Source organism: Acartia tonsa, chromosome 8, assembly GCF_053477335.1.
Source record: "Acartia tonsa isolate MP-2025a chromosome 8, ASM5347733v1, whole genome shotgun sequence".
Lineage (NCBI taxonomy): Eukaryota > Metazoa > Arthropoda > Copepoda > Calanoida > Acartiidae > Acartia > Acartia tonsa.
The window spans coordinates 46511202-46537152 of NC_137267.1; the positions used below are offsets into that span (position 1 = coordinate 46511202).

The following is a 25951-nucleotide window of genomic DNA, read 5'->3' on the forward strand; positions in this document are numbered from 1 at the left end:
GAGAACCGGTTCTAATCCAGCGGATATTAATCAGTTTTGAAGCCATTCTGCAAAAGAGTTCAAAGATGGGTTTTGTTTTAAAAGAAGATTTATATCCAAAGGAAACTATCAAAATTTGTTGGGGTGGAAAATAAGAAAATAAAATTACTTCTCTATAATAACAAATAAAAGTGCAATCATTGCAAAAATAAATAGCAAATTGATAAGCCATTTTTATCAGGAATCTAAAGGGATAAGACAATTGCTGATAAATTGCTGTACATCTCCAATGATGTTACACAAAATTACCTCTTCTGTAGATTATAATTAGAGGTTGAATTATTTGAACACTCAAATTATTGATCCAACAAATAAAATTTTCTATAAAAATCTCCAAAGTTTTCAGCCAACGAATAAGAAAATCTTATTAATAAACTTTGGGAACTAGTGTAATAAACAACCCAATGCCACCCTCCCTCCTTGCATTTTTATACCTATTCATTTTATTTTTAGGTAAAATATTTCATGAATAATAGTAACTTTACAAAGTGTCTCAAAAAACATCTATTGACGTCATAAAAATGAAGGATTATCCATATCTTTTTTAGGGGTTTTCTTTCCTTCTTCTACATCTCATCATCTACATCATTATAACGTGGCTGATTTTTAGACATTTTATAAAGCTACTAAATAATATAATTTATTTTAATACTAATAGTGTAGCTATAATAAAAATCAGTATAATTTCAATGGATATAGAATACGTGATTATAAAGACAGGGGACACTTTATGGTAATTTTTTGTTGCTACAATGGTCCTCATTTATTGGTCCGTACGTTCCTCCAGTAGGAGAGGAGTGTATAGGGGGTAACGTTAGTTTAAACCAGCTGCGATAATCGCTTTATTAGAGTACATGAAAATCTGGTGCAACATCCAAGTAATAATATATCTATTATAATTTCAGATGGATAAAGGATAATATTGACACTAGTAAAATGTAGGTTTTTTAGCCACAAAGAGGAATACTCTGAAAATTCGAACTGATATCATTTATTTATACCTAAATAGAGAGCCCCACGTCTTTATTTAAATCATAAGTGCATAGCCTAAAGAATAAATTGCATTTGAACTTGAGTATATTTTTTCTTTAAAAAAAAGCTGTAAAAATGTGTTTTTAACCTAACAAATTCATAAAAAAAATCCGCAAGTCAAAATATGAAAAATCCGGGAAGCTTATTAGTAATAAAATTCAATCTTAGTTTTATTTTTTTCATAATAACAAACATGTTACATTTTGCAATAGATCATTTAAAAGATCCAATATAATTTGTGTTGCTTGTGTATTGAAAGAAAAGGCAAGAATTGCCAAGATTAAGAGAAAAATGAAACGTTGTTTGTTCTTGTAAATCTGGTGCAAATGAAGAAACCAACAGGTCTTTGTAATACTTGTAAAACATATGTATAAAACATATTTGTATTTATGAATTATAAATTCAAAGTGATGTGTCTATCAAAAGCAAAACTGTTTTAAAAATAGTGTCGGTCTGTTCGCTCGTCCATATAGTTTTTTCCCTGTTAACTTAGGCATGTTAGAATTGTCTTATTGATTTCAAACTTTGCATGGCGATTCCTTTAGTAGTTAAGTATTTATTTAGAAAACGTAGCAACTGTATAATCGTTACCAGAATGTCCGTACTCAGTTTTTCAACAAGTTTACTCCAATTTTGTTTTGACATTTAAAATATTTGCATTTAATGTGTCATATGTAAATGTTAGTTTGTCCTAGTGACCTATTCCAGTATGAGAATCTGAATTGCTATAAAAATAATTTTTGAAATCTTTATATACTTTGAAATTTATTTTAAATCTTGAATGCCATCTTAGTTAATTAAATGTATTTCTATACAAGAAACAAATATTATTGTGGATTTAAAAGAACTTCATATAAAATAAATGAATAAAACTTGTTGAAATGATGTTAGATTTTTGGAAAATAGAGGGTTTTATAAGGTATCAAATATAAAAATATGAAAAAAATTAGGCTATGCACTTATGATTTAAATAAAGACGTGGGGCTCTCTATTTAGGTATAAATAAATGATAACAGGTCGAATATTCAGAGTATTCATCTTTTTGGCTAAAAAACCTACATTTTACTAGTGTTGAGAGGTTTGGTGGAGATAGTATCCATGTAATAATATATCCATTATAATTTCAGATGGATAAAGGATAATATTGAGAGGTTTGGTGGAGATAGTATCCATGTAATAATATATCCATTAGATGCTGTGAGTATTGGTTTAAAAAATATGACGTAACAAAAAAAATTAGCCAATGAGAGTCCACTACGCATGCCGCCATTGGTCAATAACGGCCTCTCATTGGCTAATTTTTTTTGTTACGTCATATTTTTTAAACCAATACTCACAGCATCTATCCATTATAATTTCAGATGGATAAAGGATAATATTGAGAGGTTTGGTGGAGATAGTATCCATGTAATAATATATCCATTATAATTTCAGATGGATAAAGGATAATATTGAGAGGTTTGGTGGAGATAGCAACAACATCACAATTTTCGGAGAATCCGCAGGTAATGATTTGAAAAAGATTTCAGTTGCTTCCCAGGGATCTATAAAGATAATGGTCTATAAATTTATGTACATATTAATCCCCTAACACCCCCCTTTAATTAGGGACAGATGTTTTAAAAATCGGGTGTGGGGGGGGGGGGGTAGTTAATACTCTAACCCTGCTGGGCTTACTAGTACCTACAAAAACATAACCTTACCTGACCTAAAGTCCCTCATCAAATTATGACGTCATACGATAAAATAACCAATAAAAAGCCAGCATATTTTTTACCATTGGTCAATTACAGTGTATTCTAGCCTCTCATTGGCTATTCTATTGTATGACGTCATAATGCGATGAGGGACTTTAATCATCTTCTTGACTGTCCTAAAGTAATAAACAAACAAACAAGTCACTCTGAGGTACAATTATAAAGCAGCTATGCTTCTAAAAGAAGTAGACATATTCTAGTAAGATGAAAAGTAATTTTATTGTATACAATATTTCAGGGATCTTAAAGGATAAGACAATAGCCGTTAAATTAATGTACATACCCAATGATAATACTAAAATTGTCCCTTAAGTAGAGTACAATTAGTGGTTGAAACGTTTGGACACTGAACTAAATTAACGAACCAATCAAAATTCGATAATAGTCCCCAAGTTTAATAAGCCAACCACTAAGAAAACGTTATTTTAAGACGTTGGGGACTAGTGTAATAAACAACCTAATGTCCCCTCCCTTCCTGAGAATATTTGCTAATATGATTATGTACATGAAAAGCTTTTGTGTCCTACTTCTTTTTTCTTATTCAATTTAGGTTGAAAAATTGTAGTGTTAGTAGCAAAGCTACTCTATAGGTCGATATGTGTATTCGTCGTCCGTCTGTATTAAACGATTAGAGGAACACGTAAATTTCTCATCTTCTACTAAAGATAGGCGGCTGAATTTTTTTTGGTGAAGATTCCCCATACCAATGAGAATCCAGAATGTAATTTACTTGGTCTGTCAATCTGTTTGTCATGCTACAGAAGACTAATACATATTTTATGCATAAAGGTTTTGTGATTTTTTACATATTTTTTTATGATCATGAATATCTGCTCTATAACTCAATTTGTCTGTTTGTCTATTCGTAATATTTTGTGCTTCGGTACTTTTGGAAGTTGGAATCCTTGTTTTCTTTTCTTTTCAATGATATAAAACAAGAACAATAGGGTTTACAAGTAGCTCAGCTGAAATTAATATATAAACAATAATTTTTGTATTGCTGATGGAACTATAATACAAAGTAGATTGATGTCTGTCTGTCCGTCCGTCCGTCTGTCCCTTAAGATCTCGGTAACCACTGAACCAATTGGATTCTACTCTTCATGGATATATATGATGGTCCTCTGGTGGTTTTAGTCTATTTTCTTGAGGGGGAGGGGGACCCCCTCAACCCCCATAAAACAAAAAAATCACTCTTCCACGCTTTTTTTTGCTGATGCATGTAATGAAGGCATTAGTGCTGCACCACCACTTTTTTTAAATTACCTCTTGGGGCAAAGCCCAAATAGGCTTAGGGCGAAGCCGCTATTATATGTATGAAGCAACATTATTACTGATTATAAAGTTAAGTTGTGTCTGATGTGAAAATGCACTTGATTTATAAAAACTAAAGGCTTTGCACCGGAGAATATATCCTTATAATAAAGTAACAACCACTGAACCTATATGGTTTTCCTTTACAATTTAGCTTCACATAGGTCCTGGGAAGGTTTAAAACTATTTTTGGGGAGGGTACCACCACCCTCCCAAGATAAATCGCTAATATCTTAAAGTGCCGCAAGGCAGGGCTAGTGTATGACTTAATGGACTTTCCTTCGATCAAAGGTGTTAAATTTTTTCTTTTTCAAAACTACAATTACAAGTTGGGGTCAACTCATCCTAGATCCGCTACTAGTGTCCAAAGGAATATATAATGATATGATGGCTATATAGTACCTACACGCCTTGAAAATATGTTTGTAAGGATAGAAGGATGACAGGATAATTCATAGTCTGATTTTATACAATCCATATTCTAAATAAAGAATTTTTTCCTCCGTTTTTACAAATACTTTCAAAATGTACAAAAAAAATAATTTTGTGCTTTCCTTGAGGTTTCTAGCGAGCAATAAACCTATCCCCTTAATTCAAAAGCGAAGCTTTTCTAAAATAAGGGTCGGTCCGTCCGTACGTTCGTCCAAGACAGATAGCTTTTTTCGTTAATTTAGGCATGTTAGAATTGTCCTATTAATTTTAAACTTTGCATGGTGATTTCTGTGGTACGATTTAGAAAGCGTAGCAACTCTATAATCATTACCAGAATATCCGTACGTCCATTTTAAACATGTTGATTTTTTACTTTTTAACAACAAATTTTTAAGTGATCTAATTATCCTATTGTTCAGATTTTTGGTATATTGATTCCTGGGGCAACAAAGTACAACATTATAAGCAAAGCAACTGTATAATCAAGTCTTAAAAATGTTAGTATGTCCGTAAACATTATCCTGTATCAAGAAGTTTTTTGACAAATTTACTCACAATTTTGCTTTGACTCTTACTTTTTTTATATTCTGATTATTCATTATGTCACTATACAATTGTTAATATCCGTTTGTCCTACCGTTTCAGAGCTTCGCTTTTATGAATGTTGTCATCCTTGTTAAAATAAAATTTATATATGGCGATGCGGTAGACTTAAAATCCTCGGAAGCACTGTCCCCTTGGAGATCTATACATGCAGTAGTACCTTGTCTTCTGAACTTAAGAAATAAAAAAACACCAAAAACTGCCCCATCACAACCTTTATTTTCAGTTTTTTTATTTCAAAATAAGAAGGTTTTTTTTTGCTCAACTAGGTAATACTTTAACCCTTAACGGTCGGGGGGGGGGGGGGGGGGGGCGTTGAACGCCCCCCCCCTATCCGGTTTTTTCTATCTCATTTTCTGTGTGTGAAAGATAAAGAGCCCAAACTGCTTGACTTTTTAAGTATGGGTATGACACATAACTGAGAGTTGGAATTTTTTGAATATCTCCATCCTGGCGGGCACAGGATGCCAGCAAACCTGGCAGGGTCATCCAGGTAAAGAACAAAAATTTGTTTTTGATTTAAACAAAGCATTTTATCTTACCAAAATACTAAAATATCCTCTAGTAGTACATCCTCATATTAAATACAGGTGTTCAAGTCAATTTCAGGTTCCAGGTATGATCCTGCAGGTCCTGATCCTCCAGGTCTCCAGAAATCTTTAAAATGCTCCTGTGGCCGCAATTTTTGACTTAGAGACTTCAAATTTTAAACTTAAGCTTTTCTTACATGTCTACATAATGTATTAAAATTTCATAAAGATCCGCCGCCGTTTTCCCGCCGACCGCCGACTGCGGCGGCTGGCAGCTGCCAAGTACAGCTGCGGCTGCTGAAACTTATGTTTTGATATTTCAAATATAAAATTTAAATAAAATAAACATTTTCTGCAAAAAAAATTTGCTTCTAGCTTTAAAAATAAAAAAATTACAGCCGTTTGAAATTTTTAAGTAAAAAAGGACCTAAAAACAAAGGTTGTTAAATAAAGGGTGAAGGAAGCGGAAATTGACCTTGACTTACTTAAGGTCGGAAATTCACCATAACACAGGGGACTTGCACAAAAAATTTTAGCCCTCTAGCTCTAATAGGAACTGAGATAATGAGGGGGGCATTGAACGCCCCCCCCCCCGACTGATTAAGGTGCGGCAAGGGGCCCGACTGTTAAGGGTTAAGGGGTATTGCCGAGATTTTCAAAATAAAAGTTAATTTTTGAAAAAATTGTTATGTTTAGTTGTTGTTGTACATCATACTTTTTAATAGGGTTGGGCCGGATACTTTTTTGGCTGGATACCGGATACCGGATGTCCGGCTGATTTCTAATGCCGGATATCCGGTTCCGGCCGGATATCTGGCCAACGCTCGATATCCGGCAAATTACCGGATATCCGGCCGGATAACTGGATATCCGGCGTCAAAAAACAGCCGGATATTCTGTAACTGGATAGTCTTAATATCCGGTATCCAGCCGGATATTGAAAAATAACCGGATAACCGATTAAACCGGATATCCGGCCCAACCCTACTTTTTAATACTGGCATACATACTCCGCCTACTGTGTACCTGTCACCGTGTTGAATGTATGAAAGTTTGATACATATTGTATGCAGGGAGGGAGTGGACATTGGGCTGTTTATTACACTAGTCCCTAAAGTTTTATTATAAAGTTTTCTTATTCGTTGACTCAACAACTGTAGGGACTTTTTTAAAAATTTTGATTGGTTGATTTATCGAGTTGTGTCCAAACGTTTTAACCACTAATTGTAAGTTAAAGAAGAGGTAATTTTGCGTATTATCAATGGGGATATCAATTTATCGGCCATTGTCTTATCCCTTTAGTTCCCTGTATTGTATGTATGTATTTATTCAAATTCTAATCTTAGATAGCTAAATCTTTTTATGCTTATTCTATACAAATATACAACGTATATACACATTTTCAAAGAATCTAAATGTTGCATTTTAGTACTTTATTCAACGTAGAAAGTGAACAAGAACGACTTAGTTCAATTGTGAGGGAGGAAACATTTGGCTTTTTATTATACTGGTCCCTAAAGTTTTATAATAACGTTTTTTCATTCGTTTGCTTGACAACTTTAGGGACTTTATTGAATTTTGATTAGTTGGTCAATTAAGTTAGGTGTCCAAACGTTTCAACCACTAATTGTAATATACAGAAGGGGTAATTTTGTATTGGATCATTGGGGATTTTTGTTAATTCATTGGCTATTGTCCTATCCCTTTAGGTCCCTGCATTTTGGTATTTTATTCAACGTAGAAAGTGAACAAGGATGACAACAACTCATAAGAAGCGCAGCACAACACGATTAGTGGATTGACAAACAGACAAAATGAATTATATAGACGATGTGCAGTTGATAAATATGCAATAAATCATAGAAATCACGAAATCAAAAATAAAGTGTAAAGAGGATAATTATATAAAATGAAATTTTATTTGAAGATGAAGAGAGTCTGTCAAAAAGCAGTATGTGATGTCATAAAAATGCGGTATTATCCATCTCTTTTTTATAGGTTTTGTTTCCCACTTCTCCTCTCCTAATCCCTCATTTTTATGACGTCAGAATTTTTTTGAGGGACATTCTTTGTCTTTTATTTTTTATAAAAGCCAAAAATCAGCATATTTAAAATGGACATACAGACATTCCATATATTTATTATAGAGGAGTTATGCTTTCTAAATTTGCTTGCAAAGTTTGAATTTGATAGTACACTTCAAACAAGGCTAATTCAACAATAAGAGCTATCCGTTAAGGACGGACAGGAAGATTTTAAATGTAGAAAAGCTTTGCTTTTATTAAAATGAAAAAAGGTGAGCATCAGTTTAAAATGTCCATTAAAAGCTTCAGTAAGGTCAAATGTATATAAAAAACACTTTATGAATTAGGGTTTGACCGGATATCCGGATAACGCCTGATATCAGGCAAATTACCAAATACCGGCTGCTGCAGCTGGCAGCTGCCAAGAACGGCTGCCGCCGCCAAAAATGATGTATTGAGATTTCTAATATAAAATTTTCAAATAAATAAACATTTTCTAAAAACAAAAATTATCTTCAAAAATAAGAAAATTACAGCCATTTAAAATTTAAAAAGTTGTTATTTTTGTGTTATTAGTTTCAATATCCGGTATCCGGCCGGTCAAACTGGATATCCGGCCCAAGCCTAGTACTAATGGAATCATTCAATTCACCTATGTCAAGTTTATAATCGCTTATTTATTTATAAGTTCAGACAATTTACTTTTTAAATTTTTTTCTTTGGATTTTTCTATTATTTTCTTTTATATTTCTAATGTGAAAAAATGAAATATTGTTTTATTATTCACTAGCGGCTACGCCCCCTAGAAGCCTCTAGGGGCACTTAAGGTAGGAGAGGAGGAAAAGCCGACCTCATCCCATTTTAAATTTGAGTTTCAAAAGAGTTAAAAAATATTTTTTTGGAGTGGAGGGGGTTAAAGACACCCTCCTCAAAAATAAAACCTTCCCGGGACCTATAAGAAGCTTCACTGTAAAGGAGAACAATATAGGTTCAGCGGTTAGCGAGATCCTTCGGGATATTTTCTTTTATATTTCTAATGTGATTATTATTCATTGTAAAAAAATAGATATAGAATATACGTGGATGTTATGACAGGGGAAAAATTGTCGTAAAATTAGGTTGCTAATGTGGTATCTGCCTAGGGTAAATGGCAGATACCAGAGTTCGAATAAAGACTACGGCAGTGTGAACAGACGTGGACACCTTACTATAGAGAAGCTACGCTTCTCTAGCATTCACTAGACAAGAATCAACATCTATTTCAGTTGTCACTTTATTGAAGGTGTAAAGGATACTAAAGCTATATACAACAAACAATAACTACATGGATAGGAATAAATGATCATAACATAAAAGCATTATAATACATATACAATAGTCAGTTTGGGCAATCATGATTCCCCATCCCTGGAAAGGGTGGGGGGGATTAAGAATACAGTTAACCATAATATAAATACATATGGATTAGGAATAAAGATGGTTAAAGATAAATTATACAGTAAAACATAGATAATTGCAATGGTTAGGTAGATGGCTATCCCTGTCTGGGGCAGGCAGGATAGCCCATGGAGCAGCACAATAGGTAGATAAGCATAGAGGGGTTGAGTGGTAGGTCTGGGTACTAAAGAGGGAAGGTTTGATGATTACTTGTGACAACAACAGTCTGTGTGGGGGCAGGTTTAGATCCTTTATCCTCAGGGTTGAGGTGGTGCTGATAACTTGGTGGTTGAAGGGGAAGGTTCCGGTGCTTAAGATGGGAGAGGGAGGGGTAACACCCCTCCCTCCATTTGCAGGACAACTGAGAGATAAAATCAGTACCGTTATCTGACATCTTTTCAGGTGGCTTCATAATTGTAGAATAACAGGATTTAACTAGGTGCGTAGCATCACTATAATGTCTTGGTTTCTGCATGGTCCAGAGCTGCCGCATACCACAACTCTCCCCTCGGAAGGCTGGAGGGGTTGCCTGCACCGCCAGACTTCCGACAGTGGTTGCGGCCTTCAGTTTGTTGTCCTTGTGGAATGGGTCCGCCAGGATACCAGTTGCTGGACGGTGGTGGACTCCAGCCCTCCCCAGGTCTAACGGAATCGGCTATATCTGCTGGAGTAGCTGGTCCTGTTGGATCTTCTGGCCGTTGGATGTTTACCTCTGAGGCCACCCTGGCAACCTCCAGGGGTGGCACAGCACATGAGGGGGCTTGGACCAACAGCCGCCTGGTGTACACCTCTGCAGGTTTCTCCACTGGGCTGGTGGTCTCCATCGTGTTGGTCACCTTGCTGCTGGCAGGCTGGCTACTGGATGCAGGCGCAGTTTCTTCGCCCTCGGGGCTGGTCAGGTTCATTCGGCTTCCAGGGTCTCTGTCAACGCGGGCAGGTGGTGGTTGGCATACTGTAGGAGCGTTGCCTCCTTCAGGCTCATTCTGGACATTGGCAGGGTGGTGCATGGCAATCCGACCTGCGGGGTAGGGAAAGGTAACAGTCCACCCTTTATGCCGGAGGCTGTCTTGGATCTGCAAGGGTGGCTTCGCTCTAGTTGGCTGGGAGACAGGCCCATCCACGGACACTGCTGCTAGTGGACTGGAGGCACAAGGCTCCGGATTTCCTCCCCTAGCCTGAAGGGGTCCAGGCACATTGTCTCCATCTTGGGTAGACATAATTGTTGGGGATCCTCTACTTCTATGGTTAGGCTCGGCACTTGGCGCATCTAGTTGTGTTACTCCCCAGGCAGCGGTCAAAGCTTCTTCAGTTTGGCTGGTAATGGCTGATACCCTGGCTCCTGGGGCAGATGCAGGGGGCGCAGGCAAGTTTGGCCCAGCCCAAACTTCCTGGTACACCAGTGCAATACAATTACCCTGGCTTGGTTGAGGGAGGTAGACAGCTGGATGCAGTTGGTGGTGAGGGACAGCTGGACTCTCCCTGCTGGCTGGGGGCTCTGGCTGGCTGGGGGTGACGGGTGTCACCCCTTCCTCTGGGGCTGCGGGCTCATTCCGGGGTCCAGGTATCTCGGTGGCGGCGACGGTTGTCGCCCCAGGCACCAGTGTGGGGGCGCTGGATAGCACCCCCCAGTCTTCACAGGGGTCCAGGTCTCTCGGTGGCGGCGACGGTTGTCGCCCCAGGCACCAGCGTGGGGCGCTGGATAGCACCCCCCAGTCTTCACAGGTGGCGGCGACGGTTGTCGCCCCAGACATCAGCTTGGTGGTGCAGGGAAGCACCTCTCGTTCCTTCCAGGTGGCGACGCCGGTTGGCGTCCCATACATCGACTCAGACTCGCTGGCTAGCGCCTCTTGCCTCTCCCACTCGGCGGCCGCCAGGGCCTCCCCGTACACCGTCCCGGTGGCGCTGGGTAGCGCCCCTCGGCTCTTGCTGGGGGTGACAGGGGTTACGGACACCGGTCCCCTGTGGTTGCGGCTGAGGTCCAGGCCAACCCGGTTGGGTTCAGCCGCTCCTCCCAGCACGTTGATCCTGGCCACCATGGTCCCAATCTGAGACACAGACTCCTGGGTAGCCGCGGCCCCAGCGGCGGCAGCTAGTTGGGGTGACGGCTGGGCATCTCCCTCCAGGTGGACCTGGGTGGCAGACTGGTTGCATGCAGGTTGTTGGGCGGCCTGGTGTTTCTTCGTTGCCCGGTCCCAACCGGTTCTACACTTGGCGGCTGTGTGGCCGTTGAAGCGGCAGCGCCCCTTCGTCCAGCTGGGTCCCATCAGGCCGGCTTCCCCAGGGTGTATCAACCTGCCAGGTCTCTCCTCCTCCAGTTGGGGCACCAGCTGACAAACAGGGTCTCCCCTACTAGGGGTCAGGCGGTGCTGGGCTGCTTGTGGTGGCTCCTTGGTTACATTCAGCCTCCTCCCCATACACACAGGTTCCTTCCATCCAACAGCGGCTCTCCTCCCCTGGGTGGCGAGGCCAGCCTCGGCCTTAGCTTCTGCAGGTGCTTCTCCACATGAGGGATCCTGCCTCTGGGTATGCCAGGTGGTTGGTAGCAAAGGCTGTTGATGGTGCCAGTCGGAAAGGGGGCTATGATCTCTGGGGGGTACCTGTGGCCAGTGTGTGGACAGGTACCCACAGGTGGACCAGCAAGGCCCAGAAGATGCCATACTGATGGTAGCCTGAACTGTATTCCGGACTGTCAGCAGACTGTTGGTAGCCACCTGAGTTGGGCCAGAGTTGCCAGCTAGTATTGCGTCCCTGCCAGGCTCCGTCAGCGGCTGGTGGGGAGCCCCTGCGGTGGTTCTGGTTTTGGCAAGGGGTGGCCTTCTTATTGACTTTCCTAGTTGGAGCTCTTCAGCAGCATGGGGGAACTTGGCTGGGACATGTGCAGTGGTTCAACAGAGTAGCGGCATCTGGTCTTGGAATGTGGGGGGACAGCCTCACTGCTGCTGGTCAACCCTGCTCTCTCCGTGCTGGGTAAAGTCTTCCACTGCAGCAGGTCACCAGTCCCCATCCTTAGGCCGGTCCCCAGTCGTTCCATGCCTGGGGGCTCCCAGGGAGGCTTGGGTGGCGGCTCCCCCACCCCCAGGTACGCGTCGGGCATCTGGGTGAAGAGCCTATTCCCCTGGGACAGCTCCCCATCCTCCAGATTGGTGAGGCCAGTGCCAGGGAGGACCTTTCCACCCCAGAAACAGGTGGTACTGGCCCTAGGGCTGGGCCCCTTTGAAATCTCAGTTCTGGTAGTAGTGTCCATCTTGGGGCTGGCCACTAAGTCTCTGAAGCTTGTCACCTTCTCATTAGGCTCAGTTGCATCGTTCAACACCCCCAGGAGGACACCTACAGGTTCAGCAACCCCCAGTCCAGTATTGCTATTTCTCGTACGTTGAGCACCAACTGAACAGGAGCTGTGCAGCGGACATTCAGTCACCCTTCCAGACAAGGGCATCTCAGGGACCAGGGGTCTGTGACCTGGCATGTGTTTGATGTTCACTGTACTCGACACAGTAGGCCAAAGTAATAACAGAAGCAGTATCTTGTAGATATAGGAGCAGAGTAGAGTAGCCGCACCGCAAGGAGGTTCGAGCCGGCTCACCCCTAGTATAAATACTATAGCTGTGTAATTAGGGTGGTAGTCCACGTAGCCGTAGGCTCGGTCCTCCTGGCTCAAGAGTTTCTGTGGCTGGCGCGCCCCCATGATAAGTAGTAGGGGGTTGGTCTGTTGGTGCCAGCGTCTTGTTTAACTGTTGAGCCTGAGTTGTTCTCCTTTCCAGTATAGCTCTTGATTTCTGTGGCAACCAGCGGATCTTAGCTTAAAGGTAACAGGGAATATGTTAGGTATCACAGATGTCTCTAGGAGCGTATCCGCTAGTGGATATATGGATAGGTAGGTTATCTATATATATACATGGCTACACGCCCATATATATATATATACGTGTATAGGAATATCCCCAGAGCTAGATAGCTTTTCCTCCTTGCTTCAAAAAATCACGCTTCCTCTGTATATAGTTCACAACTATGAAGGTCGATGGTCCAGGTACACACCACCACTGCCCAGTGTGGGGCAGCAAGTCAGGCTATGTCCACAGGGTGGGCGTACTTTCGTTCAGTTATCATATCAGTTTCCAGTGTTGTTTGGTGAGGTTAGTATTCACTTACTTGTACCCATGATACAAAAAAACAACCTTATTTATCACTTGGGTATTTATATATACATATATTTGTTTCACTAACCATTCAGCTTTGAAGTAGGGTTGGCAGGCTAGGAAGATGTTGAGGGTCTGAGCGGGTTTAAGGAACTGGTTTAGTTTTCCTTATCACACTGTAGACAGGGAGGGAGGAGCTTGCAAGTTTTTCTCCTAAAAAAATATCTCTGATGTATGCTATAGAATGGCCCCTCTCCTGTGTGGGTGTGTGTGTGTGTGTGTGTGTGTGCGTGGAATCTCCTGTCCTTGTAACGCGCGTCCGCGCCGTCAAATCCGCGCACACGGGGAAAACGCGCTCTCACCCCTCAACTCGCTCTCTCATTGGTCCGCTTCGTCCGTTGGATTTATGATATTTTCCGCACTCTGTTGCGCTATCCGTGAATGGCGCTCTGTGTGTCCGATCGCTAGCCCCACACTACAGACGGACTTAGTCTAGTGTGGGTAGGAAGGGGGAAGCGCGTGAGGGGACGGGGGTAACTCCGTCCGTTCCCCCTGTGAGGGAGGGGGGTAACTGTGTGCTGGTGTAATAGGGCCTTTTCTTCTTAATCCTAGGTTTATCTATTATATCACCCTGATTGTATTTGCCTTCAATGGAGAGGGGCCCCTCCCCTTCCCTTGGAATAAGGGGTGTATTGTTGTTGTTGTGCTGTGGGCTTGAGATTGTTTTGATTGTATATCAGGGTCTTTATTATGTTACATCTAGCTTCTATTTCTGTCCTTATCACAATTGCATAACAGATTTGTTTACCAACTCTGTTCTATTTTTAGCTGTTATCACAATACACAATAATCCAAGCCTGTTCTATTCTTAGATTTATCACAACACAACAATTTGTTTGCCAAGCTTTGCTCATAAATCTATTGTTTGGCCATCACACTAGGGTGGTAATCCCTGAAAATGTGATATAATATCTGTTTTCTAGATGGGTGGCTGCGTTGTAGCCTCTCAGGATACTCGGGGTTGACGTAGTTTTTCTCTGTTCTGGTGCACTACACTCGTATGTTAGCTCGCAGCTTGCAGCTATGTGGCATGTTTCAGCCTATCGGCGGCAGGGAATGTCCCGTCCTGCTAGCGCCGCTTGCAGCTATGTGGCGTGTTTCAGCCTATCGGCGGCAGGGAATGTCCCGTCCTGCTAGCGCCGCTTATCCAAATCCAGCTGATGGCGGCAGGGAATGTCCCGTCCTGCTAGCGCCACTGGTTCGGATCCTGCTATCTCTTGCAGTAAAATTGGCCTATTTTCAGCCGTTTACACTTATTTGGCTTGTTTCAGCCGGTCCGCAGGCCTGTTTCAGCCCTTTTGGCGCTCAATTCTCCGTTAGATATCAGCGCTGCTCGCGGTTATTCATCAAATTTCGCTGTCTCGCTTCCACAACTGCCGGATGCAGAGTTAAACTTTGCTGTCCAGGGTGGGTAATTCAGGTTGCTTGCGTCAGTTTTGCCAGATTCACTGCTGGGAGTACCTTAGCCTCAGATGCGCGTCTGCTCTACACTTGTGGTTCGCCGTAATCTCACACAGCTGTCACCAAAGTTGTGGTATCTGCCTAGGGTAAATGGCAGATACCAGAGTTCGAATAAAGACTACGGCAGTGTGAACAGACGTGGACACCTTACTATAGAGAAGCTACGCTTCTCTAGCATTCACTAGACAAGAATCAACATCTATTTCAGTTGTCACTTTATTGAAGGTGTAAAGGATACTAAAGCTATATACAACAAACAATAACTACATGGATAGGAATAAATGATCATAACATAAAAGCATTATAATACATATACAATAGTCAGTTTGGGCAATCATGATTCCCCATCCCTGGAAAGGGTGGGGGGGATTAAGAATACAGTTAACCATAATATAAATACATATGGATTAGGAATAAAGATGGTTAAAGATAAATTATACAGTAAAACATAGATAATTGCAATGGTTAGGTAGATGGCTATCCCTGTCTGGGGCAGGCAGGATAGCCCATGGAGCAGCACAATAGGTAGATAAGCATAGAGGGGTTGAGTGGTAGGTCTGGGTACTAAAGAGGGAAGGTTTGATGATTACTTGTGACAACAACAGTCTGTGTGGGGGCAGGTTTAGATCCTTTATCCTCAGGGTTGAGGTGGTGCTGATAACTTGGTGGTTGAAGGGGAAGGTTCCGGTGCTTAAGATGGGAGAGGGAGGGGTAACACCCCTCCCTCCATTTGCAGGACAACTGAGAGATAAAATCAGTACCGTTATCTGACATCTTTTCAGGTGGCTTCATAATTGTAGAATAACAGGATTTAACTAGGTGCGTAGCATCACTATAATGTCTTGGTTTCTGCATGGTCCAGAGCTGCCGCATACCACACTAACATGAACATTGAACATCACTTATTTGTCAGATCGTTCATTCAGTAGAAAGGGTAGGGGGACGGGGTAAAGAGGGCGGTTTTTTAGCCAGCTACAAGTTTCATTTTATTATTAACATCTAAGTAATAATATATCGATTTTTATCAAATATTAAAAAGATTTCTGACCAAAGCAATGCTATAACAAGCTAATACCAGTTAATACGGATAAGAACGAAATAGTTAATTGTTATACAGTAAGAGTAAAATTTTAGGTCAATTGTTTTTTAAAAGTTATTCAGGTTAAAATCAATTAAAAAGAAATCCGCAAATATTAATGAAACATAACATAGTCTATTTTCCCAGAGATATAAAGGTAGAAGACAATTACTGATAACTTAATGTAAATCCCCAATGATGATATACAAAATTATCCATTCTGTATATTACAATTAGTGGTGGCTTAATTGAATGAACGAATAAATCAAAATTCATTTAAAGTTCCCAAAGTATGTACTTAAGCCAAACGAATAAGAAAATGTTATTATAAAACTTTGGGGACTAGTGTAATAATGAGCCCAATGTCCCCTTACTTCCTGCAATTTTCCAAACTTACTCAGAAATTGGCGACGTACGCATATTTTCGCTGTAGCTGCGCTACTAAAAATGAAATATGATGAACATAACATTTTTTCATGCTATTTAGTTTGAAATAAAACCTTTGTTATAAGATTTATGGACATCAGGAATTCAGAAAATAATAATTCTTATAGCGTAGCTACTCTTTAAGTATATTTGAAGTCAGTACGTCAACACACAAGTATACAACTAACTCGTGAGGGTAAAGGCACACTCTAAATTTATGAAATGTATTTAATTTTACCCCAAAGTGTGTTGTTCCAAAATTTTTGTTGTTGATGTTTTATTGCTTCGCGCAATCGTTCAAAGCCTTTAGTTTTTAAAAATCAGGTTATTTTTTACATTTCTCATCCACGATGTAAGTTTTATCCGCCGCCCCCCCCCCCCCCCCCCCCCCACCATATCAAACATTTATGTGATGGGTTATTTTACCCTACTTTTGATACTTTGCACAGAAAAAAAATATTGAAAGTCTTAATTGGAACTGAGTTTTGGTTATTTATTATTGAATCTAATAAAATATTGTTAGCTTTTAATATCTGTGCTATCTATTTCTATGTTGTTTTTGTTATTAAAATATTAAGTTTTGTCAGCATAAATGTAAAAATCCAACAAACAATCTTTAAAAATTACTTGGTTTTAAAGAATCAATAGTGTTACAGCCGAGCCTGTATTCTTTTTCACACAGTAATTGAGGTTAAAGGGAAAAAGATTTTCATCGCTGGCCATATCTTAGCACCTTACCTTTCAATTTAGCTATCATTATAATAAATGAGTATTTGTATAAACTAGACAACTACTGGTTCATGTGGTAGGAACAGTAAATTGCTCTTTTGTAGAGACTTGGTTGTGTAGAAGTATATGGCGCTATTGGCTGATATTCAAGGACTCTGCCTCAGCCCAGTGAACAGAGTCACATGAAGCTCGTGTCCCCTCTATTCTTTAATTTAATATTCATTTAGGTGGCATGAGCGTTATGAACCATATTGTATCTCCTATGTCTGCCGGACTATTCAAGTAAGTCCAATTATTGATGTAAAAGCAACAGGATGTGTGTGTCTGTCTTTGTGTTTGTACCTAACTGGAGAACTGATATTGATAGCCTTTTCATTGAATATATTCTTTGGGACGGGAACCTACTCCTTTAAAAGATAATCTGTCCTAGGGTCCTTCCCTCCAATTTTCAAATTCATTTCTTTTAAATATAAATTTTAGACGGTTGGGCAAAGTCCCCCTCCACATATTTAAAGTGCCACGAAACGAGAGGACATTAAGGGCGTAGCTTCTTGTCATTAATTATACTAATAGAGATGGTCAATTTTTTAAATTTAATTTCTTCTGTGGTGAAAATATATACTCTTTCACACTCTAAAACTAGCCTAAAACCTGCTCAGGTTCTGTCCCTATTATGTAATACCAGCGGTTACGCCTCTAGCATCTAGATGATCTGATTTCAAGGGGGCAGAGAAAAATAGCTTACAACTAACCCTAGACTTAAATCTGAAAATGAAATAGCTAATTACCATTACAGGAGCTAAATGAAGCTTCCCTAAAATAGATATTCCAATCAGTAATTAGGATCCTTAACTTCAGACAAAAAAAACCTTACTACTTTATAGGATTCTGGTTAATGTTGTTTTTGTTTCAGTGCCGCTATAGTGCAGAGTGGTTCACCCAAATCTCCCTACTGTTGCCTCAACAAGCATCCTGCCTATTATGCCTACAAGTAAGTTTATTTCGTGTATGTGTGTCCATGTTCTAGTGCCGCTATAGTCTAGAGTGGTTCACCCAAATCTCCCTACTGTTGTCTCAACAAGCATCCTGCCTATTATGCCTACAAGTAAGTTTATTTTGTATGTGTGTGTGAGTGTATGTGTCCATATTCTAGTGCCGGTATAGTCCAGAGTGGTTCACCCAAATCTCCCTACTGTGTCTCAACAAGCATCCTGCCTATTATGCCTACAAGTAAGTTTATTTTGTGTGTGTGTGTGTGTTTGTAGATGTGTTTGTGTGTGTGGCCATATTCTAGTGCCGCTATAGTGCAGAGTGGTTCACCCAAATCTCCCTACTGTTGCCTTAACAAACATCCTGCCTATTTTGCCTACAAGTAAGTTTATTTTGTGTGTATGTGTGTGTGTGTCCATATTCTAGTGCTGCTATAGTGCAGAGTGGCTCACCCAAATCCTCATACTGTTGCCTCAACAAGCATCCTGACTATTATGCCTACAAGTAAGTTCTTTTGTGTGTGTGTGTGTGTCAAGTCACGTGACCTGAAGAACTTCAAATGTTTTTCTATTTAGAAAGAATTTCCCTTTAAAAATATTAAATAATTAAGCTACTCAATAATTCACTTTGTCTTTCAGTCTGTAGCACTATGTGGAAAATATGATTACTCGGCTGCTATTTAATTTAGACAGCTAAATTTCTGTATGAGCATCCATTTCAAAATTCACTTAATCCGTCTGTCGATTGGTCATGCTAAAAAAATTTATTTGTAAAATCACATTTTCTATTTGTTTATTTATCATTTTTTCTTCTTCTTGGTAGAATTTTCTCATTTTTGATTGAACACTGAAAATCTGCTCTATTTCTCACTTTACCCATTTGTCCACCAATGATTTTTCATCACTTAACCAATTATGATATCCATTAGGGGACATTCGACTGTAAATTATACTAGTACCCAAAGTTTTTGGTTGTCCTGAAAATGTTGGGTAGTTTTATTACATCTTGGTTGGTTGGTTACAATTAGCAGTATCCAAACTTTTCAAACTATAGTCCACATTCAGGGTAATTTTATTTATAATCAATCATTGGGGATGCAACACTATTTATTGACTATTGTCTTATCCCTTTAGATACCTACTCTTACACAATAATTCAGCATATCTATAATACAAAGTAGTCTGTCTGTCTGTTTGTTTGTTTGTTTGTTTGTCTGTTTGTTTGTAGCGAAGGATCTCGCTAACCGCTGAACCCTTAACCCCCCCCCCCAAAAAAAAAATGAAAAATACCCCCAACAATTTTTTCTTTCTTTTTAAAACTAAAATTAAAATAGTGGGGCCGACTAACCCCCCCTCCAAAAAAAAACAAAAATAAATTCCCCCTCTCAAATTTAAAAAAATCTAAAATACGAAAAATTAGTTTGATCGAACCTCTTGGGGCGAAGCCGCTAGTAATAAATAATGGATCATATTAGAAATATGTTGTATTATATTATGATATCAACCCTTAGGGACTTTATGCTTTTTATTACTTACATACAAATTACTAATAAATACATTATCATATTAGGTATTCTAGCGAATAAGTAGACCATTTTTTTGACAAAAATATGGCAATAGCAAATTTAGAAAATTGATAATCTATTTTTAGGAAAAAAATCACTTTGTTTATATATGAACTATATGAACCCTACCTGAAATAAAGAACCCAATCAGTTCAGAAGTTAATGAGATCTTCAAGTTCAGACAACAATCCCTTATTACCTATATATAATAGGATACGATAAGGCTATTTTCTATATTGTTTTGGTATGTATTGTAAATAAATAACATAATCTGATATTTTCTTTAAGCAGCTTATTTTTTTTGTAGTTTGGATTGATATAACAATATATTATCGCAGAAATTTCAGTGACAGGACAATTGCCTATAAATTTATATTTCCCTCAAATATTTATGTGTGAAATTTTATCTTTGATGCCTTGTATATTATTATTATTTAGAGTAAAACACTAGAGCGATAAAGGGTTAAATAACTGTATCTCCCCATCGCAATCGTCTTGTGCAACTGTGGTATTCGGCAACCGTGAGCCATGCCTATGGCACCCCTGATCTGGGGTTCGGTGGAGGGTCAAAGGAGGTGACCAAGCCCCAGGATGGCTCCAGGATGACCCTCAGCCGGCCCCAGCCGAGTACCGCAAGCTGATGCTGAGCAATCTGCCGGAGTTTAGAGGGCCGCCCAAGCAATCCTGGTCGGCACATATCCGCAGACTTGAGATGTCATGGGCGGCTTACCGCGTGCCACCTCATGATTCCCTCAACCGCCGCAACGCCCTACTACTGTCACTGGTAGGGCAAGCGGCGGAAATGGCGTCCCATCTGTTTGGCGAGGCAGGCCAAGCCTTGACCTACGAACAGGTCAAGACCGAGTGTGAATTGCTATTTCGCCCTGCTTTTGAATCCCAAACGCTTAAACAAGCGTTTAGGGATTACAAGCAACACTCGACAGAACCTATACAAGCGTACATATCAACTAAGTGCGCCTTGTATAGGGACGCCTACAACCATGAGGATCTTGAGTTGTTGGTGGACGAATTAAATCGTGGAATTCGTAACGCCAATGTAAAAGCCTCATGATGAACCATGAAATTACGAGTGTACCTGAGTACACTCGTAAGGCCATGTTCACCGTGACCATGGTTACTAAGCAGCTGAAGGAAGGTGTGTGCTTAGTGGACTCGACCGACGGGCTGACTGGATCTGCCTGCATCCAGTTGCCCCAATATGACGAGTCGGAGCCAATGGAGATTGGCTCCTTGGCTCCGGGTCTCCACCAGATGGGGAAGGTCGCTCCAGATGACAAGGTTCCAGGCCGCTGCTACCGCTGCCAGGGGAGAGGCCACCGAGCTCGAGACTGCCCAACGCCTGTGGAAGTTAGCCTAGAGGAGAGACGCACCCAGCCACGCCGTGACCGTTCTGCCAAGTGTGAGCGTTGCCACTATGACGGTCACACGGCGGCCGATTGTAGAGCTGACTGGGCCCAGGTAGCCAGCCGCAGGCGCACCGCCGACAAGGGTGCCCCTCCAGGGAAGCCCAGCAGAGTGGCCCATATGGAAGGGAGCGCGCCCCCAGCACCACCACAGCAAGCAGCCGCCCCCAGAGCTGCGGACCGAGCCGATGGGATGCCGCAGTTTGGGACTGTCCCAGCTAGGATCAACGTACTGGGCGGCGCGGCTGAACCCAACCGGGTTGGCCTAGGCTTCAGTCTTAACCATCTGGGGCCAGAGCTGATACAGCCCAACAACATAGCCGAGCCAGAGGTGCTGAGGCCCCAGCCTTTTAGCCTCAACATGATGGAACCTGCCCGACTGAGCCTACCCAGCAAGAGTGGAGGGGCGCTGCCCAGCGTCCCTGAGACGGTGTATGAGGAGGTCCTGGCAGCCGCCGAACGAGAGAGGCAGGAGGTGCTAGCCAGCACCTCTGCATCGATGTATGGGACGCCACCCGGCGTCGCCACCTGGGATGATGGGGGGGTGCTATCCAGCGCCTCCCACCTGGTGCCTGGGGCGACAACCGTCGCCGCCACCGAGATACCTGGATCCTGGAACGAGCCAGCCTCCAACCTGATGTCTGGGGCGACAACCGTCGCCGCCACCGAGAGACCTGAGTCCTGGAACGAGCCAGCGGTCCCAGAGGAAGGGGTGACACCCGTCACCCCCAGTCAGCCAGCGCCACCAGCCTGCAGGGAGAGCCCAGCTACATGCCAGCCAGCGCCACCAGCCTGCAGGGAGAGCCCAGCTACATGCCATCCAGAGCCCCCTGCCAGCCAAGGGAACCCAGCTGCTCAACATCAGGATAAGTTGAATTTGTTAAATGTGTTGTATCCAAAATATTGTAAACACCCAGCCTTGCCTGTGCCCCCTGCACCTGAGGCTGGGGAGATTGAAATTTGGGAAAATAAGGACTTGCCTGTGCCACATGCACCTGAGTTCCTAGGGCAGGGGAGGGCAGTGAGTAAGGGCGAGCCTGTGCCACATGCACTTCAGCCCCATGCCACTGGGCATGCTTTGGACAAGGGAAGGGAGCACTTAGGGCTAGGGGAGCCGACACCCAGGCAAGTGCCAGTCGCTTGCCAGTCTGTCATTGGGGAGGGTATCGGGGTGCCTCGGCCGCATACAGATAACGCTCAATGGAAACTTGTATCTAGCCAGGAGCAGCCCAGCCGTGTCCAGTCCCAAGAAGCAGCCGTGACCAGAGCTGAAGATCCCCAGCCGCGTGTACGAGGAAGATGGTTACCTGGAAGCCTCTCCCATTGGTGGATGGTCCTGTGGGGCCTCCTGCTGGCAGCCGTGTGGCCTACAACCAGCTACGTCCTGGTGGGGTGGGACTGTGCCAGCCCCACCCATGTCACGTCTTACAATAAAGAAAAGATGTGTAACACGGAGCCCCTACACCAGGAGGTGCCCCTGGGCCATGAAGTGCACGTCCTGCAGCAAGTCAAGGTGAGGGAAACCACTGGGTACAGCTGTCAGCTCACCGTGTCCCAGTGGACATTCAGGTGTGGGGTATGGGGTCACCTCAAGGTGACCTCGGTCCCCACCCTCATGAGGCCAACCAAGATAGACCCAGAAGCGTGCCGAGACCTGGCCAGGAACCGAGTCTACACGTTGCCAGGCAAGACCCAGCCACTGACGCTCCAGCTGAACCACCCCCTGTTCTTCACCATCGACATGGTGGGCGCCCTCGTCAACAGCCCCGAGGGGGTGGGTTGCGAGGGGGAGGACGTCCACTTTGAGGGCCAGCTATACCGCAACGAATTAGTGCTCCAGGAGCGGCGGCTGCTGGTCAAGGAGGAGACCTATGTGGTGGAGGATGGACGGGTGGAGTCCCAGTCTGACCACCTGACCCTAGAGTGTCCCCATTCTGAGCTGTCCTGCATCACTGGGGAAGCAACCTACGTGTGGGACCACCTGGGAAGAGATTGCCCCTTGAGGCTGATCCGCAGCCTCCAGCCCAGCCTGGTGATGGATGCATATCTGGTTGACCATCAGGCCCAGTTTTTCATCAACATGACCAACCCCACCTCGATTGTGAACTGCGACTTCGAGGCCCATGCCACAAACCATCCAGCGTTGTTCGTGGCAGCTGACCCAGCCGCGGCTGCGCTGCCCAGAGTGTCGGCCAGGGATGTTGACGTTCCCCTTCAAGCACAGATACATGCAGGTTATATTGGGTTTACCCTGGAAACGCGCATGAAAAGCACCGCAGCAGAAGAAGTAGCGGCCAACTGCTGGAAGCTCCAGCAACTAGACCCGGCCCACCCGGTGCGTGTCCAGGGGAGCACGTTCTCGGTACTGAGGGGAGACATCCTGCTGCAGCTGACCTGCCAACGTCACAAGTACGTTGTCCGCGAACACAAGGAGTGTTGGGACAAAGTGCCAGTAGAGCCCACAGGTTTTGTAGACGCTGTGACACGGGTATACAGTGAACACGCCACCAAGATTCCCTGCTCCTCCACCTACCCCCTGACTGTGCACGCGGAGGAAGGCTGGATAGAGTTAACCCCTGCTCCCAAGAAGAGGCCACCCCCGCTGGATACGCCTAAGCAGTTGTTGACAGAACCCTTAGATGACTTCAGTTCAGGTGGCTTGTATTCGCAGGCTGAGTTGAACGACTGGCAACAACTGCTGGCGTTCCCAGCATACAAGAGTGCCATGCTGACCGGCCTATCCTATGGCTCCTGCGTTCAGCAAGGCAGCTGTTCGGCCACAGGAGACCATGGGATAGTGTCCTACAACATTGACCGACTGGCGGAGGAAGGAGAGGCAGCCCTGGATGTCTGGGCAGGATTTAGACAAGCCATCCACGAGTGGGGAGATGGCGCAGCCATACTGTGTTTGCTGTTGTTGATCCTCAAACTGCTGGGGGACCTAACCATCATTTCCCTGGCAGCAGCACAGGGAGGAGTCCGGGCAGCCCTGAATGCGATATCACAAGTGTTCCTGTACCATCCAGCTTTATATAGGAAAGCGCTGGCTAGAGCCAGGCTCAACCATGCCAAGTCCCGGGACTTTTCAGTGGACTGGGATGCCATTCCCATCGGCAGGGAAGCAGCCGAGGAAATGGTGTCTATGAAATCAACTGACAGCGGGCATGACCGCCCAGGTAGGCCAGGACCGCCCTCTGGCAGACCCCGCGGCCCCTCAGGAGGACAGGCCGCTGCTCAGACGATCAACCTGGCAGCCAGTGCCCCAGCCGCTGCCAACAACAACCAGCAGGCCCCACTGCTGACTGTTCCAGCAACAACTGTGCCACCAGCAAACCTGATACCTGCCGGCGCTGACCAACGTGTCCAACCCAAGTCAGCCTCTGCCTTCTATCCCACATTGGGAGCCCATCAACCCTAAGAAGATACTCACCACTAGGATTCCATTGAATCATTATCGTTTGTATATATTTTAGCCCTAAGGAGCGGACCGAAGGCCTCAACCACTGTCGGAAGTCTGGTAGGGAAACCACCTCCCAGCCTTCCGAGGGGAGAGTTGTGGTATTCGGCAACCGTGAGCCATGCCTATGGCACCCCTGATCTGGGGTTCGGTGGAGGGTCAATGGCCCTCCCCCGAGTCCTGGGGAAGGGGTCTAGTGACCCCCTCCCTACGCTTAGAATTAATGATTGAATCTGTCATGTTTATTATGGTTAACTGTATTCTTAATTCTCCCCCACCCTTTCCAGGGATGGGGGAATCATTATTGCCCAAACTGACCATTGTATATGTATTATTTATGCTTTTATGTTATGATTACTTATTCCTATCCATGTAATTATTGTTTGTTGTATATAGCTTCAGTATCTTTTAAACCTTCAATAAAGTGACAACTGAAAATAGATGTTGATCATTATCTAGTGAAAGCTAGAGAAGCGTAGCTTCTCTATAGTAAGGTGTCCACGTCTGTCACACTGCCGTAATCTAATTGAACTCCGGTGTCTGCCATTTATCCTCGGCGGATACCACACAACCTTGCTATTGGGTCATTGAAAATCAACCAATTGTATCGCTTATATTAACAGAGCTAAGTAGCAGAAAATTATTTAGAAGCAGACGAAAGAGGTCTTTGAAATATGAAGGGAAGTAGTTGTCTGTATATATACATCTATACTATAGATCTGTTGTATATTATGTGAAAGGAAATGCTGTAGAAATATTTTTTCAGCAACTGCCCCCTCCCTTCTAACGATGATTACCACTGCACTGGTTATATAATAAACGCGGATATTATGACAAGGGAAAAAATGTCATCAATTTAGGTTGCTAACATGAACATCACTTGTTGGTCAGTTCGTACATCCAGTAGGTGAGGAGGGGATGGGGTTAAGGTTTAGATAGGGGTATCTTTTTTTAGCCATCTAAAAGTTTCATTTATTAGAGTTCATGATAATTTGGTGTAATATCCAAGCAATAATAAATCCATTTGATTACCATATGTATTTTTATTCAGGGAGGGAGGGGACATTGGGCAGTTCATTACACTCGTCCCCATATTTTTACAGTAAAGTTATTTTATTCGTTAACTTACAACTTTGGGGACTTTTATTGATTTTGATTGTCTGGATTGTAAAGTTGAATGTTAAAACGTTTCAAACACTAATTGTAATCTACAGAAGGGGTAATGTGTGTATCCTCATTGGAGATGTACATCGGCCATTGTCTTATCCCTATAGATACCTGATTTCTTTTCCTAAGAAATTACCCAAATTTGTTTCTGGAATTTCTTTCATATTTCCAGTGATAAAAAGATTGGACAATAGACGATAAATTAATAATTCCTTTATTCCGTAATCAATTATGATGTCTAATAAATAAAAGTGGGGAAAAGGGTTAACCTATTAAATAGATTAGTAAGCT

The 25951-nt window shown here is 42.7% G+C and overlaps 2 protein-coding genes across 5 annotated transcripts in view; one reads left to right on the forward strand and one right to left on the reverse strand.

Annotated features, from left to right (window-relative positions):
• The window catches only part of LOC145327120 (juvenile hormone esterase-like), a 100228-nt gene that overhangs the window by 37783 nt on the left and 36494 nt on the right, over positions 1-25951 (forward strand). The window contains exons 10-12 of one of the 2 annotated variants that reach the window (XM_080170655.1): positions 2506-2576; positions 17286-17340; positions 17972-18049. In XM_080170655.1, coding sequence (XP_080026781.1) covers positions 2506-2576; positions 17286-17340; positions 17972-18049 — 204 coding nt within the window. Of the gene's footprint in view, positions 1-2505; positions 2577-17285; positions 17341-17971; positions 18050-18352; positions 18431-25951 lie in introns of both variants that reach the window. The other variant, XM_080170656.1, reaches the window with a different exon arrangement.
• On the reverse strand, positions 11845-14916 carry LOC145327103 (uncharacterized). 3 transcript variants are annotated; one of them, XM_080170630.1, is made up of 2 exons: positions 13393-14916; positions 11845-13343 (listed from the first exon to the last, which is right to left on the reverse strand). In XM_080170630.1, exon 2 carries the CDS (start codon positions 12851-12853, stop codon positions 11999-12001), a length of 855 nt encoding a protein of 284 aa, XP_080026756.1. In that variant the 5' UTR covers positions 12854-13343; positions 13393-14916; the 3' UTR covers positions 11845-11998. The 3 variants fall into 3 exon arrangements, with proteins under 3 accessions (XP_080026756.1, XP_080026755.1, XP_080026757.1); XM_080170629.1 differs by having other exon boundaries at positions 11845-13354; XM_080170631.1 differs by having other exon boundaries at positions 13374-14916.